Source organism: Aplidium turbinatum, chromosome 15 (assembly GCF_918807975.1).
Source record: "Aplidium turbinatum chromosome 15, kaAplTurb1.1, whole genome shotgun sequence".
In the NCBI taxonomy this organism is placed as follows: domain Eukaryota; kingdom Metazoa; phylum Chordata; class Ascidiacea; order Aplousobranchia; family Polyclinidae; genus Aplidium; species Aplidium turbinatum.
The window spans coordinates 22,280,861-22,295,687 of NC_137486.1; the positions used below are offsets into that span (position 1 = coordinate 22,280,861).

Below are 14,827 nucleotides of genomic sequence, written 5' to 3' on the forward strand. Positions count from 1 at the left end.
CATAAATTTCATTGAGAATCCTCCAGCATCTCACCTGCACCATGATGTAGATCGCCGACACGTCGACATCATTGTTCTCGAAGTGCAGCACTCCTTCGATGGTGATGTTGTCCACAATGATGGAATCAACGTCCACTACAACCCAGCAGAGCTCTATTGCCGGCAGGCTCCCGTTGCCTTCCACGCTTCGTTTGACGAAGACGGTATTCTAGAATGAAGAACACATCACATTAGCCTATTGTGTGACGCCGACGCAATTTATTACGAAACAACACAAGCCTCAAGATCAAGCGGAGCTGGTTCGACTCTCGGGATGTGCGCTTGAGCAACACATCAAAAACAGATCTTCATTCAGCGACACCTAACAACTGGCAGACAAAAACTCTCCAACAATCGGAAACTTCACGGTGTCAAACTCGGTGATTGGGCCAGTGGGCCTGCGTCAGTGCTTCAAAACTTCAAAGCCTTTACAAGTCTGCAAAACTGCAAGGGTCAAGTTCTCTTTTTCAGTCCCAGAATAAAGATTCCCGCAATCAATTAAGCTGAAGAGGCTACTAATGTCGATACTTCAAAAATGATGTTTCTAGCATTAGCATGATGAAAGATGAAGTGAAGGAACATCAGTTTAAGGTATGAATGTTTAAGCAAGTAATTATCAGTTTTCGTTGATAGAGTGATTGTGATTTTACGATGCCGACCTACATTGGGGGTAGGTAGTTGGTAGGCAAGAAAATAAAGAGCTTCTGTGGGACGACTGCCGATGCTCAATCAAACAACACAAAGCTGCAGGGGCCATGGTATGCTTGAAAAAGCTGTGACTTTATGATTCATAAACTCAGCGCTTCAGCGTCTCAAAACCTCCACGAAACGCTGAAAAATATGTGGAAATGCAAATTTGAAAAACTGCTTTCCCAGTCCATGCCTCGATGTCGTCACAATCGAACTCACGTCATCAATCCATTCCAAGCAAGGGTTGGTTCTATCTGACCAAAGGACAAAGTCTTCGGGTTTTTCTCTGGTGGGGGGAATTTCGTCGGGATTGGCTGGTCCCATGCAGTTTGCAAACAAACATCTGTAAAGTGGAAAAATAATTGGATTCTTGAAAGTATTCTCAATCTGCTCAGGTTAGCTTACGCTTAAAAATGGTTGTTCCAAGCAATAGAAGATCTTGATCTTATTGCGTATATCTATACCAGAAGTAGATCATTTCCTTTAGCGGAATTTAAAACATGAGAAGAATTATAAAAGTTTCTTATTGATGTTAAATTGACAACAATGCTTGGTTTGTTGAACGACTTGATTACTGGCTGTTACTTGTTGCTAGTAGCCTATTGGTTACTTTTACGACTTGTTCACTTGTGTTATATTACAAATGAATTTATTCTCACCCCAGACAGTTCAATCATATTTAATTGAAATTTGATGTTGTTATTGTTGACCTACTAAATCTCAAATCAAGCTTATTTAAATTGAACAGATACAATTGCATTAGGTGTTTACAAATATTATGGTTTTACTCGTAACAACCATTCTTACCTGTAAATGGTAGGTTGGACTGTCACGTGGCTGTAATTGTCATCAACAATTTCAATTGCGCGTCGCCTTCTCGAAGATTCCTTCCCGGATACGATGAACTTGAGACTTTTTGATTCTTGAAGGAAGACCCAGTCCAGGTTGTCGCTAGATGGCGATATTGTTGCGACATTTTCAATCGATCTGCCTACTCCATTGAACTCGACGCTGTTGAGATAAAAAAGAAATTTACTTTTGGAAACATTTGTGTCTGGAAAGTTCTCAAGCTTTTAAACCAACACAAGTTACTACGAGTACCTCATATTTCCTATCATTTTGTTCTCAAATTTATAATGAGATGTGATCAGCGTTGGAATAATTCCACAACTTACACATCCGGTGTCTGCTTGAGCTGATGACTGATGAAAAGATAATCATCTTCAAGAAGATCGTAATACTTGGAGTCATAAGTGATGTTGGTAAACTGCTCCCCGTCATCAAACCACATCAAGTAGTCCTCTTTACTTTGGAGAAGAAGCATCCAACCTATGCATCATCATCAATGCAACAACAAACATTATTAAGATATACCATCAGTATTAGCCTACTACAGCAACCAATGGCAAGTTGCCGAAAGCACAAGTGATCAAGGCAGGTATGAAGGAACAATGACTATATTAACTTTTTTAAACAATTATACTAATAAACGCAAAACGAAGTTTTGCAATCTTGCTAGAAACAATTAAGTCGAACGAGAAATTGTTAACACTATGCTGGTTTCGCTGTTTTATCCTCGTTCAGTCTTAATAATTGCAAGAGGTAGATGTATCAATGAAACAATACGAAGTCTATTTAGAAAAATATTTTGTCGACAAAGCTCAAACTTACCTGGCTTGTGTGTCAATCTCTTAGTGTAATAACTGCTCGATGTATTCCCAAATTTGTTGGATACGAACAACTTGTTGCCTTCCAAGGAACTGGGCTTAGGGTTGTTCAATGCCAAGCGGTGGAATCGAACCTGGGGCTCGCAAATTGCCGATGGAAACTCAGGATTGCTCGAGAAAAGATCTCCAGTGGATTTCTGTCGATGGAAGAAGAGTTTGATGGAACAAATCAAACTGAACGTTGATGGGGAAACAAAATGAGGTTTAGAATTGACAAATGTCTTGCATGGATGAATGGTCAATGTACAAATGAAGATATGAATTTGCGTTGTTTGTGAAACATCAATAAAACAATCAAGTGCGCTCTTTTGTTCTACCTATGTCGTGTCATGTCACGTCATCAGGTGAGCGTTGTGAGAATAACGCAATGACGATCAACAACAACCAGGCTATCAGAATATGATAGACAAAGATAACAATCCCCTCCTGAAAAAGATTAAAATATTACAAAAAGCGGCACCCACCGGGCAAAGAGTAGGATCCATAATGTCTGAAAATGGAACGACCTTAGACATTGGCTTCCCCCCAGTCAAGCTTCCATCTCTGTCCACAATGACTCCCTCGTGGAGCCATCTCCAAACCAATTTCTTTGTCACGGATTTGAATGAGAGACCTGTCAGGATGATGAAAGGTAACGATACATCACTTCCGATTCCACAAGGATACACAGATTTTTTTGTCAAAGCTATGTTTAAAATACTAAACTTCTTTAGAAGTTTGCAAAATTTTCCAAATTGATTTGATGGTTTATTAACAAATATGGAGCTATTTTCAAATACTAAAAAATATAAAATATTTTCGCAATACTTTCATCAAATCGTTAAATTTTGAAGTTTTGTCTTTTAATAACCCAGCTTGGATCTTACAAAATATAAATGTCTACATCACCCACAATACCTTCAGTCCAAGAGTAGAAACCCCCACAATATGAATCACATATTCCTTGAATCTCTGTACCCTTAAGTGTCACACCTCCTCTGTTGAAGTTCATGAACTTTGCGTTGCGTATGAACAAGCCGGGAGCCATTGGAAGAATCTGCGAAGAAAAATTTGAAGTTTTATCTTGTAGAAAACGCGAGTCTTTGAACGTTCAAGTCCACTAAAGCTTCCAAGAATGTGCTGCAACATGGTGCTTGCTTCAAAATAAAAAATCTTTCAAAAATTTAAAAATATCAAAACGAGCAAATCAAACATACAACTTGGATACGAGATTGACAATCTAAATCTTTGTCAAATTTTTATAGTTTGTTCTGTTTGATAAACAATCCACATCGCTGCTTACTAAACTTTTAGTTGGTGTTGTGTCTTTCTGAATCCAAATTTAACTTTGTATCAGTTAAGAAATTCAAAGTTATAACATTTGCAATAAACATTTCTGAATATTGCTATCAGTGGACCAGTTTAGACTTTGCAGTGTGAACGTTAGCGCCAATTTCAACTCCTGCACTTACAATCCCAACTTGAGTTTCGAATGTTAGCGAGGCCTCATCGGAATGTCCAACAATAAGAGCGTTATCGATCAGTGCTCCTCTCTCTTCACCCCAGGGCGTATTCTTGACGAGTTTTGCTTCAATCCCTGCAACTTCATTGTCCACCATGACGAAATCAATAAACTGTATTGCCCCACAGTTCACCCACTCCGCCCCCTTCTCGCAGTTCCATGTTGTTAATGATTTGAACTTTGCAGGACTCGGGACAGTAGAGTCGCACCTGGATGACAAGAAAATGTAACAAAATGAGTTCATGTTGAAGAAAAATAAAGCTCTGTAAATCATAACAATACAAGGGATGCAGGTCCACAAAATATATTTGAGGCTTAGAAACGTACTTTATTTAAGTTTTAAGACATTTGGAAGCTTATCATGTAAGCTTCCACTAAACTAGCATCTTGGCTTCCTCATATCTAAACGCACTGGGGCTTGAACAAAAACATTTAAACTTTGCCAAACGGTGGAAGTCAATTTGCTACAGAAACTGAAAGCGAATGACGTCTAGAGATGCCAATTGACAATTTGTGTTGTTAACAACAGTACCACTGTGTTGATGTTGAACATACAAATAATTAAATGTTTTGTAAAGAAACTTCCACTCACCTCCCTCCTTCCATCGGGAAGTAAGACTCGAAGATCCAGAGGCCAAACCAACCTTGGGAATGCACAGTGTTGTTCTCAAACTTTCCCAACTCCACATGTTGTTGGCAGACATCTGGAGTGAAAGAAGGACCATCGGGATGTTCATGCATCCGATACCAGAATCCGAAGTGTGTCCCTCCAGCAGCGTGGTTGTGTTGGATGATGTTGTCGGGATTGGTTACCCAGTATGCAGCTGCAATGGAGGAGATGTCCATTTAACTGATGCCGCTTCTCTCAATCGGAAGACGCGATTACAACTAGGATTGTAAAGTCGGAACACAAAGATCCGACTTTATATCCTTGGTTACAATTGTTTGTTGGTGTTTTTGGTTAATCAGAAGGAAATCAATTGCTTAGTTAGTTGTTTCCATTCCCCACCACGCGTAAAGAATACGGTTACAATAAATGGTTGAGGATTTCGTTTGGCAGCATCGATTGTTAATCATGGCCAACAACCCTGATGTTTTTTAGGCTATGATTGATTCAAATGTTATAGCAAACAATCGATATTCTATTGCACAGAAATGACTTGTCAATCATGCGTACCTGGCGTGACGTCATCGTTCAGCAGTGACGTGCTTTGCCTGACAAAGACTGCGAGATTGTATTGGATGACGTTGCCAGTCTCGATGCCGTCTTCAATAAATATCGCACCTCCCATGACGTCATAGACCACGTTGGAGTCCACAGTCAAGTTGTGAGTTCCTAGTGGAAGTTAAAAGAGGTTTATACTTTCTGGTGTGACACTACCGTATGAAGTATAAGTTACACTTTAGGTCATGCATAGTAGCATACCATGGATGGTGACCGCTCTGTTAAAGGTTTTGTGGATGGCACATCTGCGTACATAGTGGCCGGTGGCATCTCCCATCAAGTGCCAATGGATTGGATATCTGCGGTACACAAGCAATTAAATATTTGAATTAGCAGAGTATAGATGTATATACTTTCTGTGTCAACCAAGTGTAATTGTTTCTGAAAGCTATCTGTATTCGTTTCATGTTTCCAAATATTTGATTTGAAAAATTGTAAAGCTTTTTTAATGCAGCTCTGTGCAGCCTAGCGTGACAAAGTTTAACAGAAAGTTTTTTCACTCAACTATCATGCTTTAACATAACTTAAAATAATTTGAACTGTATCACCCTATCCTATCCACCCCATCCTACCTTCCTAGCCTGAATGCCTGTCCGGCGTAAGTAATCTCTATATTCTCAACACGAGCCACAGTGTCCGGAGAGTTCGGAGTCTTTGTATGGATCATGATGGAAGCTCCGAATTGGTCCGATCCAACTTCCTCACCAAACCGACCCTAAAGTCATCGCGTCAGTGAAAGAAAACTTGTAAAGTGATTGTAAGTTGAGTAAAACAGAATCAATCAAATTATTATTAACTCTACCGCCGACTGGTGGCGTGATAGCAGCAAGAAACACTTCTTGCCTGCACTTTCAATGGAGCAAGATGTCAGTAAGGAACAGCAAAAGCGGAAGAAATCGGTTCCAGGAACGCGATGGTCGCAGACACCAGATTTTTAACATTATAATTAACACTGATAATGATCAGCCATCATCTACCAAAGTTAACACGTAATATAGGTCACATCAAGGATTCATAATATGTCACAAGCTAGACAACAGCACGTGAAAATCATTATATTCTTCTGACCAATATTTGTTATTTGAAATAAAGCACTTTCAAGTTGGATGCCTGATGGGCTCAATTGAAACTTTGCTTCGAAATTGAAGGACTTCTTTTATTAATTTACTTCAACATGAACTGCTACATTTGTAATGTTGTGACTTCGAAGCCTCGGAGCCTTGTTGGAACGACTTGTTTTAAAAAAGCCCCACCTGGAAACATGTTTGCGTCGCGAAAGTTCCCGTGTCAAATCCCTCCTCACATTTGGGTATGACGTCATTCCACACGTGGTTGTTGGAGCCTCGAAAGACGATGTTTCTGGATAGCAATCCAACTTCGGCTGGAATGTTGTTATGACGACATAAGTTAGCAGAGGCCCGGATGTTATGCTACCTTGATGCGAACAGACCAACGAGATTCAAATTTTTACTCCATCATGAAGCTTCATCAAGCCAATTAAACTTTTTAACATCACATATGAATCAAACGTTTCTTTTCGAGTGAGAAAAATATGTGAGAGGAAGAACGTCAGTATTTGGATCCATTGTGATGTTTCTAGTATGTCCATATTTTATCGATGATGATTATAAGTGATTCCATTTGAATAAGGCACTAATGATGCTCTACAGTAGTAGAGCGAAATGTCATACATAGGGCTCTGCTGATTCTCCATGCATTTTTAATAAAAAATAGTTTATCGATGTAAACTACAGACTCGTCCTAACACGCATCTGTCTAAACAAGATGATAATCCGACATGAGAATCAGGCGTGATCTTCAACGAAGTCTACCTCGGAATTCGACGTTGACTCCATCGAAGACTTGCGTCACTCCAAGATGTTGGTACTCGAGGGGTTCACCGAGAGTCAAGGTGAAACCATCTGAAAGTAGATGAGTTTGTACAAATTCAAAACAAATAGTAACTGAGTAGCCATGGCTTAAAGTTGAGTGATACAAAATCTTGAAATGTTGACCACTTGTCAGGTAATAAATTGTCTGGAAATATTTTTAGCAAGTTTCAATAAGAATTAAGTGGTCATGAATGCTGGAGAGAAAATTTTAATTCAAATTACTTTACATGCTCAAAAAAGCCGTTTATGAACGTTAAATTGAAGTTGCTTATAAAATCATTTTAATAATGGGCAAATTAGTGAGTGCTCATCAAATTCAGTTTATTGCAAGTTGTTATAAAGAACTTTCAAACCAACGGACTCAATTGAGGATTCACTTGAGGAATTGAATTTATAATATAAGTTTTACGTCAAAGAAAGTTAATTGACATCCTAATTCAATAAACCTCCAGCACATGGACAACATGAACTCACCACCCGAGATCGCCGTGATGCTCCTCTCCTCATTCTCCGACTGAGAATGACGTAATCCAGTGGATGCAATCACAATGCGATCTCCCACCCTCCAATCCACTGCTTGTTCCAAAGTGATCTGAGACCGGACGAAATAAACAAAATTACAGAGTGATCGAGAGTCGAACTGACTGAACTGATGCTGAAGAAAGTTCATTGAACCGAGGAAATTTGTGAGTTGTACTGCAACAAGGTGCCAATCTTCAACCAATTGTGACGACGCGTTCTTCAACAATAAACAATCATTGCTAGGATGATAAACACGAGACACATTGTTTGCTCATAGGTTATTATCACTTTGTGGAAATCATTGCTGTTCTCGTGGCATTTGCTTGGGTGTTTACAGTATAAGAAAATGATTTTTCGAGGCAGGATAGAGTTTTTCTGCTGCTTCAATCTTAAGAGGATAACTTTAATATTTTCGTATATTCTTCCACCAACCTGAGTCGCTCCTGCGTTTGCTGTAGACGACAACTTGGTCCAGGGGTGGCTAATATGACGTCCATGGAGGTCTAAGGTGCCGTTTCGGAGGGCCAGTGTCTTTGCTCCGTATATGGGAAGCTCAGGAGATCTCAGGTTCCCATACATCACAATGTTAGCGTTTGATTGGAATGGCGCTTCCTCTGTACCGACCTGCATGGCAACCACAATGCTCAACAAAGTATTGGAGCTTTTTATTGTGAAAGTGAAGAATTCATCATAGTTTGAATGTGATAAAAAGTTAAACACTGTGTAAACAATTTTGAATTGTTGCAGCGGTGTTCTATTTTGTAAACAATTCACGAGACATCAATTTAAAGTCAGGTATCAGCAAACCGTAACATGATTTTCATGAAGATCTATTTCCTTTTATCATCTCTTTGTTTATAGCCAGTGGGTTATGTAATCTTGTCACAAGGAGAGCTAATTACTCATTACAAGGAGTAACTTAATAAAAAGAAAAAATGTCACAAGGAGAGCTAATTACTCATTACAGGGAGTAACTTTAAGTGTGTCACAAATTATTAATGTAATGTCTGTATGACGTCACTGATCATCAGATGCAATCTAGAAATGTGAGCCAGTTATTTACAAACATTAGAAGAAAAGTCATTTTAACCATTTGAGAGTATTTATACAGTTTAGCGTTAGACACTACAGTTTAGACTACGAATGTAGCTTTTGTGTTTGTGCAAAGCTGGGTTAGGTTTTAATTGCCTTAGAGTAGAGCATGAACTACAAATTTAAAAAATAAATAAAAGGCAGCATTGCAACACAGCCCACCTAAAGCATAACATGACCTTCGTAAGCTGTAATGCCGCCAACAAGAAAACAGTCAGAAAATTGTGAGATACAACAATAAAAGGTGGTGGCAAGGCTCACTTGGTAACATGAAACATTCTTGGATCATGCGAAGAGTGAAAACGGACTTCACACCAAAGTGTAGTATTACAAAGTAAACTCGGGATCGTAATAGTTGAAGCTCCTCGGTTAAAAACACGATCATTTTATCAACAACTCACCTGTAATCGACCACCGTTGGTGATGAGAATGTTCTCCGCGCTCAAAGTCACATCTTTGTCTTCAAAGATCAACTCTCCTCCATCAATCAGCAACATCTTCATCACCGCTGTGTCCGTGTCCAACAATACCGTTTGTTCCTTTAAAAAAAATCCAAAAGATAATAAAAATGTATTTAAACAATTTTTAACAATTTACACGGTAATAGATCAAAATAAATGAGATGTTAAAGTCAAACGGACTCACGTGAGGTCAAAGTCACCCAACTATAAATAAAACCAAACATTTATGATGATATAAAAGAAAAACAAAATTGTAAATTTTTTTGGCTATAGGTCTAATCCTTGTCAAGCATCTTAAACATTGGTTTGCGTTGTACCGATATAAAATTATCGACACAATTAATTTTGTATAATATGATGCTTGATGCACTTTTTATTTAAATTCGCTGAATCTAAGTGCTCTCCAACTCTTGTGGTCAAATTTCGCGTTGAAATGTAATAGTCATAGATAAATATGACCAAACGTCATCAGGTGAAGTTTGTATTGTTTGTTTTCTTTTTGTATCATGATAAATACCGAGGTGTTACTCATGAATCACGCGACAACTCTCCAAACAATGAAAGCTATAACTTGATGAAAGAAATGAAATGTGATAAAAGTTAACCTAAAAGTTACTTTTTGAATGATGACAAAATCTTGGTCGACGGGCAAAGTGGTTCCTCCCCAAGTAAATACAGAGGACCATGTGTCCACGTAGAAGAAGTCGGCGCTTTCTTGAAAGGCGTTTCCGTTGCTTCCGATTTTAACCTCAACCTGCAGAAAAACAAACCCACTTGATAAAATTTTCGAGAAACTATATACTAATCATCTATTGTTTCCCAGCATACAAGTCTACATCTTCGGTGCTGCTGTGTAATTATTCATGGTTCATGGTGGAAACAGTCTTTATCAATGAAGCAGTAAATGGATGCTGCCTCTTGCAAGAGATGGCCAACATCAAGTTTCTTCCAATGGTTGATGGTTTGTATTGGTGATGGTATAAGAAGTTAGTCTTGCTCGAGATACAGGTTCGAGTCCTACATTTATCAACCATCGATCTATTTGTACACCCACCAGTTTAGTAGGTGACTATTTGGTAGGAAAGTGAAGTTGATGTGGTAAACAACTGAAGATGTTCAAATTTCTTGTTGTGTTATTATTTCAGGTGTCCTGTGTTTTGTTTTGTTAAAATCACTTCCAGTAGTTTTATTTACGTCCAGTATCGGCAACTAGAGGATGTTAGTATAATGCACATTGCTGTTAATCTTGCAATGATAGGACAACATCATTTTTTCTGATATTTTTCGTTAGGTATTGAAGGTGGTGAGGTGGTGTAGTAGACCCAGGTTCGGATCTCACGCAAATCAACTTCACCTTTGTTCAGACAGCCTCCAGATAAGTAATAATAATAAACATATATGTTATCATATAGCGCTGTATCTACCGCAGATATGCGTTACTCTTCAGAGCTTTGTAAAGCAGACAGTGTCCGTGCAGCCGTATAGAGGAGCAGCTAAGTACATAAGTGGATGATGACTTTTTGGTAGTGAAGTTAAAGTGATGTCATAAACATTTGAAAATATTAAACTCTCATATTCAATAACCAGACGTGTACACCATCACTAGTTTGCAGCAGACCCACCTTCGCCCGAACAGAGCCCCGGTGCTGATTCGTGTGGCAGACTATCTTTGAGTTGCTGGAGGATGCTACGTCACAGACGCTTCCATCAATCTCCACCAATGGCGTGAATCTTAAGATCATATCAGAGCATTTTTAATTAAGTTAATATTTTAGGTTATCGTTCCAGTGAACCATACTTGGTTGGCTGGTACTTGAACTATGATTATGAACAATCTGATATTAGACGCTTTATATCAACATAAAGTTTTATGTGTTTAAGCTTCAGACTAAGAATGATATAGTTTAGGTATAACTGGTATGTTATAGTTTACGTAAGCTATAACTTATATGAGCAATGAATTATTATTATTGTTCAATTCATTATTAATATAAGAACTATTGAACTTATGCAAGTATTAAGTTGAAGTTAGATTGTTTTAGTCGTATCCGGGCTTACGCCGCTGGTTGAAGACAAGGAAGGGAAGACAAGAACGCCAATCTTCGTATTCACCTTGAGCTTAGTTAAAAATATATTGCAGAAAAATTAAATCCAGCTAACTATGCAAAACAAACGGTTTGTCTGAGGGTTTGCTTGTTTGCTGCAAGTAGCGCAGCAATCTTACATTCATTCAACGTTTATCATCTACAACTTTATTGAAACGATTGTCTTTGTGATGTCACTCACCCAAATCCCGTTCCAGTGATGGTAACCATTGTCCCCCCACCTGTGCCCCCTCTGGAAGGCGTGACCTCGGTAATGACGGCAGTCATTGATGACGCATAAGCGTATGGGGACGACAGAGTGACGCTGCTGTCTCGATTGGACACCATTACATCACAGTCGGTACGATCTGCCAAGCATGCAAGGAGTTCATTTGTTGCTAAACAATTATCTTTATTTCGTAAACAATATTGTGCGTAAGCTATCTATTGCAAACCTTTCTCAACTTAATTGGTAACCGAGAATGTTCTAAACGTCCGTGGAGGCGAGTACAGTAGCCTACAAACCCACCGGCAACCCTGTTTTCATTTGATGGCGTCATACACTTCAGTTGGGTCGAGGTTTGTGACGTAACACGGCATTTACTTCCACAAATATGAACAGCTGTTGTTGGGGAAAACCCCTCCCCATCGATTGTTAATAGCTGACCACCGCCGTAGCTGCCTGAAAGGGAAGACAATTATATGTTAGTCTTTTTTACATCGAAAGCTTTGAGCAATTTTTTATGAAGTCATAATCTTCTCATCCATGAGTAGTGTGACGTACGTAAGAAATTTATAGATTTAGTCATCATCAGCTTTCGATTGTTATTGGAGTGATAAGCCTACATGTGGTTTGTTTTTGTTATTTTACAAAAGAAACAATTTAGCATGTAGAAGAATCTGAAGTGATAACCATATGCAGTCGTTATCAAATAAGTACAAAACGCTTGGTCATCGGCATGAAGGTCCAACACAGCAATCTGCCAAGGCAAAATCTGGGTGTCAGGTAATCCTCGTTGACTAACAAACTGGTCATCTGTAGTATTTATTGTAACAAGCTGTGCAGCTTACAGCCTGTTTGGGTTTTGTCGGTATGACGTAGTCGCCCTAGAGAAGCAAGCAAAGAAAAAATATGGAAAGCAAGTCAATCACGAATAAAAGCGCCTTTTTCTTGCACTTTCAAAAATTTTAAAGGATCCAAAAGAAAATATTTAATTTGATAAAAGTTATCATAACATTTATACCAACCTTGCAAGGGATTTGCTGAAGTTGCTGACAGGACATAAGTAAAGTTGGCAAGCACACTGGCAATGCCATTCCCAGCAACGTGGACCTACAAGTGGAGATGGTAATGAATGATGATGATAAATGCAGTGACCACAGATAAGATGTAGCAGTGGAAGATACAGCAAGGAGACATTAAAGTACACTTTTTCAATTTACTTTTCTCAATTTTCTTAATCTCAATTTACTCAGTTTTTTATTTTTCTCAATTTCATAGTTTCATAAAAAAAAAACGTCACAAGCATGTCCTAATTAACATCTCAATGAGGTTTAAGCAACCACATCCACGTTAGCCATTATTTTTAGTTAACAGGACCTCAATCACAGCAGATCCACCCTCTCTCGATCCGAGCCTGCATGTTAGTGTCGTTTCAATTACGGACACAACGTCACAGCCAACGTCACCAATCGTCACAGTGACGTCTGTTGTCGAAATTCCAAACAGTGTTCCGGTGAGTGTGACAACGTCGTTACCTCGGCCTGTGAGAATGTTAAAAGAATGCAACATGAATTTCACAAAGCACTTTAAAAATGGGGCCAACAAAGTCAAATGCCACCCTCGTATAACAAGCAAATAAACAATATAGAAACAACGCAAGATGATAGATTGCCAATTGATTTTGATACACCAAGACAAAGAAAAACAAAAACACAAAAAACAGTAACGAAAAGGGATACAAGCAATACTAAAATGTTCTACAATTGAAACCCCCATTCCACCACAGCAATAATTGTGTCATATTCGGCTACCATATGGTGATTTAACCACATGATCATTCAAGGATACAAAGAATACTCAATAAGCACTGACAAAATCAAATCAAAAAAATCACAAGAAATGAAAATAAAATAAAAAAAAGTTGTGAGTTTGAAGGCGTGAAGGCGTCGCACGATTGTTGACATGTACAATCGGTTATTCCCCACAATTTCTCATTTATATTTCGGAGTAGTTCAACTAACGTTATTTAAAAAATGTTTCTAACTGTTTGGAATGTGCAATATTAGGAACTGACCCTTGAAACCAAGCATGATCATTTGACTTGAGAGTATTAGACGTTTTAAAGTTAGATTCGAATCGAACATTTATACAGCCTGCTAATGAACCAAGGACTGTGCTTTTCCCTCGTTATCTAATCTGCTTCATCCAGATAGGAGGGAAAATATCAAGCACGTTCCAATAAACGACACAATAAAACTGTGCTCAGGAAAACCAATGATGCAGAGCAAACATTTGGAGTGCACCACACATACAAATACATAGCTGTTGAGAGAGTAATTTGAGTCTGGTGCGAATATGAAGCCCGGGGTTTCTTTATACAAAACATCTTTGAAAAAGCAATAAAATGACAATAAATATGAAGCATTTTCTCAGTTTCAGGTCTTTTTGAAACTTTTCAGGCCTTTAAAATGATTCCGGACCTGGGTCTGAAAGTACCCCTAGATCCACTGTCATCGCTACTACATAAATATTTGTGGAGAAATGGGAGCAAATATACCTCCAAGAACCCGAATCCTATACACAAGAATCAAGGTTCCTAACCTGATTGTGGCGTAATATAGGTGACTTTTGGTGTGGCATCTTCAGAATACGTGAATATTCTCTGTGGGTAATTGATTCCTCCTGACATTACTTGAACAACCGTATCACCATCTCCTCTTGCTCCAGTGATGCAGGATATAGAGGAAAGATCAGCATCAGTGATGAGACAGGCCACTCCCCCGATGGAAACCTGTGTGCTTGTGCGAACAAATCCGTTTCCTGAAAAATATCCGCTTGGTAATATTCGCAAGTCAATAGTGATGTCATGATTACTTCAAGAATATCTTCAATCAGTTTCAATGTTATTTTGGCAAATACTGATTTTAAGAAATGCCCTTAAGATTTCAAAATTAGTCTTCAGTTTGATTTCATTTAATTTTAAAATCATGCAATTTTGTGATAAGAATTACATAAACGCTTCTACCACCTTGTGGCACGCATGTATCGAATAAAACAGCGCAATAGTGATTTCTCATGAGTTATGGTGCACTGAAGAAACAGCAATATCTTTGTTTTAACTATTCGATGAAGTTAGAAATTGAACCAAGAACCGTTGGTGACTAGCTGAGGCATTCTTAAATAAACAATAAACAAATCAAAGATGATTACACAATGCAACACGCCGCTTGCCAACCAACATTCTGACTCACCAGTTATTGTCAATCTAGTTCCTCCGTTCAAACTGCCAGTCACTGGTGATATTGTATCAATCAGGTTCGGACTTGTTATGGACGATGATGGGTTGACGAAGCGTGCCAGTCCTGATGCAA

At 38.6% G+C, this 14,827-nt stretch overlaps 1 protein-coding gene across 1 annotated transcript in view; it reads right to left on the reverse strand.

The window, feature by feature from the left end:
• Nucleotides 1-14,827, reverse strand: part of LOC145784077 (fibrocystin-L-like) — a 57,886-nt gene that overhangs the window by 16,227 nt on the left and 26,832 nt on the right. Inside the window, exons 34-58 of the mRNA XM_082595830.1 lie at nucleotides 14,708-14,818; nucleotides 14,058-14,276; nucleotides 12,834-12,997; nucleotides 12,482-12,566; nucleotides 11,763-11,915; nucleotides 11,436-11,601; nucleotides 10,772-10,880; nucleotides 9,766-9,903; nucleotides 9,090-9,227; nucleotides 8,029-8,220; nucleotides 7,549-7,666; nucleotides 7,015-7,104; nucleotides 6,436-6,563; nucleotides 5,755-5,897; nucleotides 5,384-5,481; nucleotides 5,135-5,293; nucleotides 4,550-4,781; nucleotides 3,908-4,166; nucleotides 3,354-3,492; nucleotides 2,921-3,069; nucleotides 2,401-2,593; nucleotides 1,905-2,058; nucleotides 1,537-1,740; nucleotides 949-1,072; nucleotides 35-208 (exon numbers count right to left, since the gene is read on the reverse strand). Coding sequence (XP_082451956.1) covers nucleotides 35-208; nucleotides 949-1,072; nucleotides 1,537-1,740; nucleotides 1,905-2,058; nucleotides 2,401-2,593; nucleotides 2,921-3,069; nucleotides 3,354-3,492; nucleotides 3,908-4,166; nucleotides 4,550-4,781; nucleotides 5,135-5,293; nucleotides 5,384-5,481; nucleotides 5,755-5,897; nucleotides 6,436-6,563; nucleotides 7,015-7,104; nucleotides 7,549-7,666; nucleotides 8,029-8,220; nucleotides 9,090-9,227; nucleotides 9,766-9,903; nucleotides 10,772-10,880; nucleotides 11,436-11,601; nucleotides 11,763-11,915; nucleotides 12,482-12,566; nucleotides 12,834-12,997; nucleotides 14,058-14,276; nucleotides 14,708-14,818 — 3,839 coding nt within the window. The remainder of the gene's footprint in view (nucleotides 1-34; nucleotides 209-948; nucleotides 1,073-1,536; nucleotides 1,741-1,904; nucleotides 2,059-2,400; nucleotides 2,594-2,920; nucleotides 3,070-3,353; nucleotides 3,493-3,907; nucleotides 4,167-4,549; nucleotides 4,782-5,134; nucleotides 5,294-5,383; nucleotides 5,482-5,754; nucleotides 5,898-6,435; nucleotides 6,564-7,014; nucleotides 7,105-7,548; nucleotides 7,667-8,028; nucleotides 8,221-9,089; nucleotides 9,228-9,765; nucleotides 9,904-10,771; nucleotides 10,881-11,435; nucleotides 11,602-11,762; nucleotides 11,916-12,481; nucleotides 12,567-12,833; nucleotides 12,998-14,057; nucleotides 14,277-14,707; nucleotides 14,819-14,827) is intronic.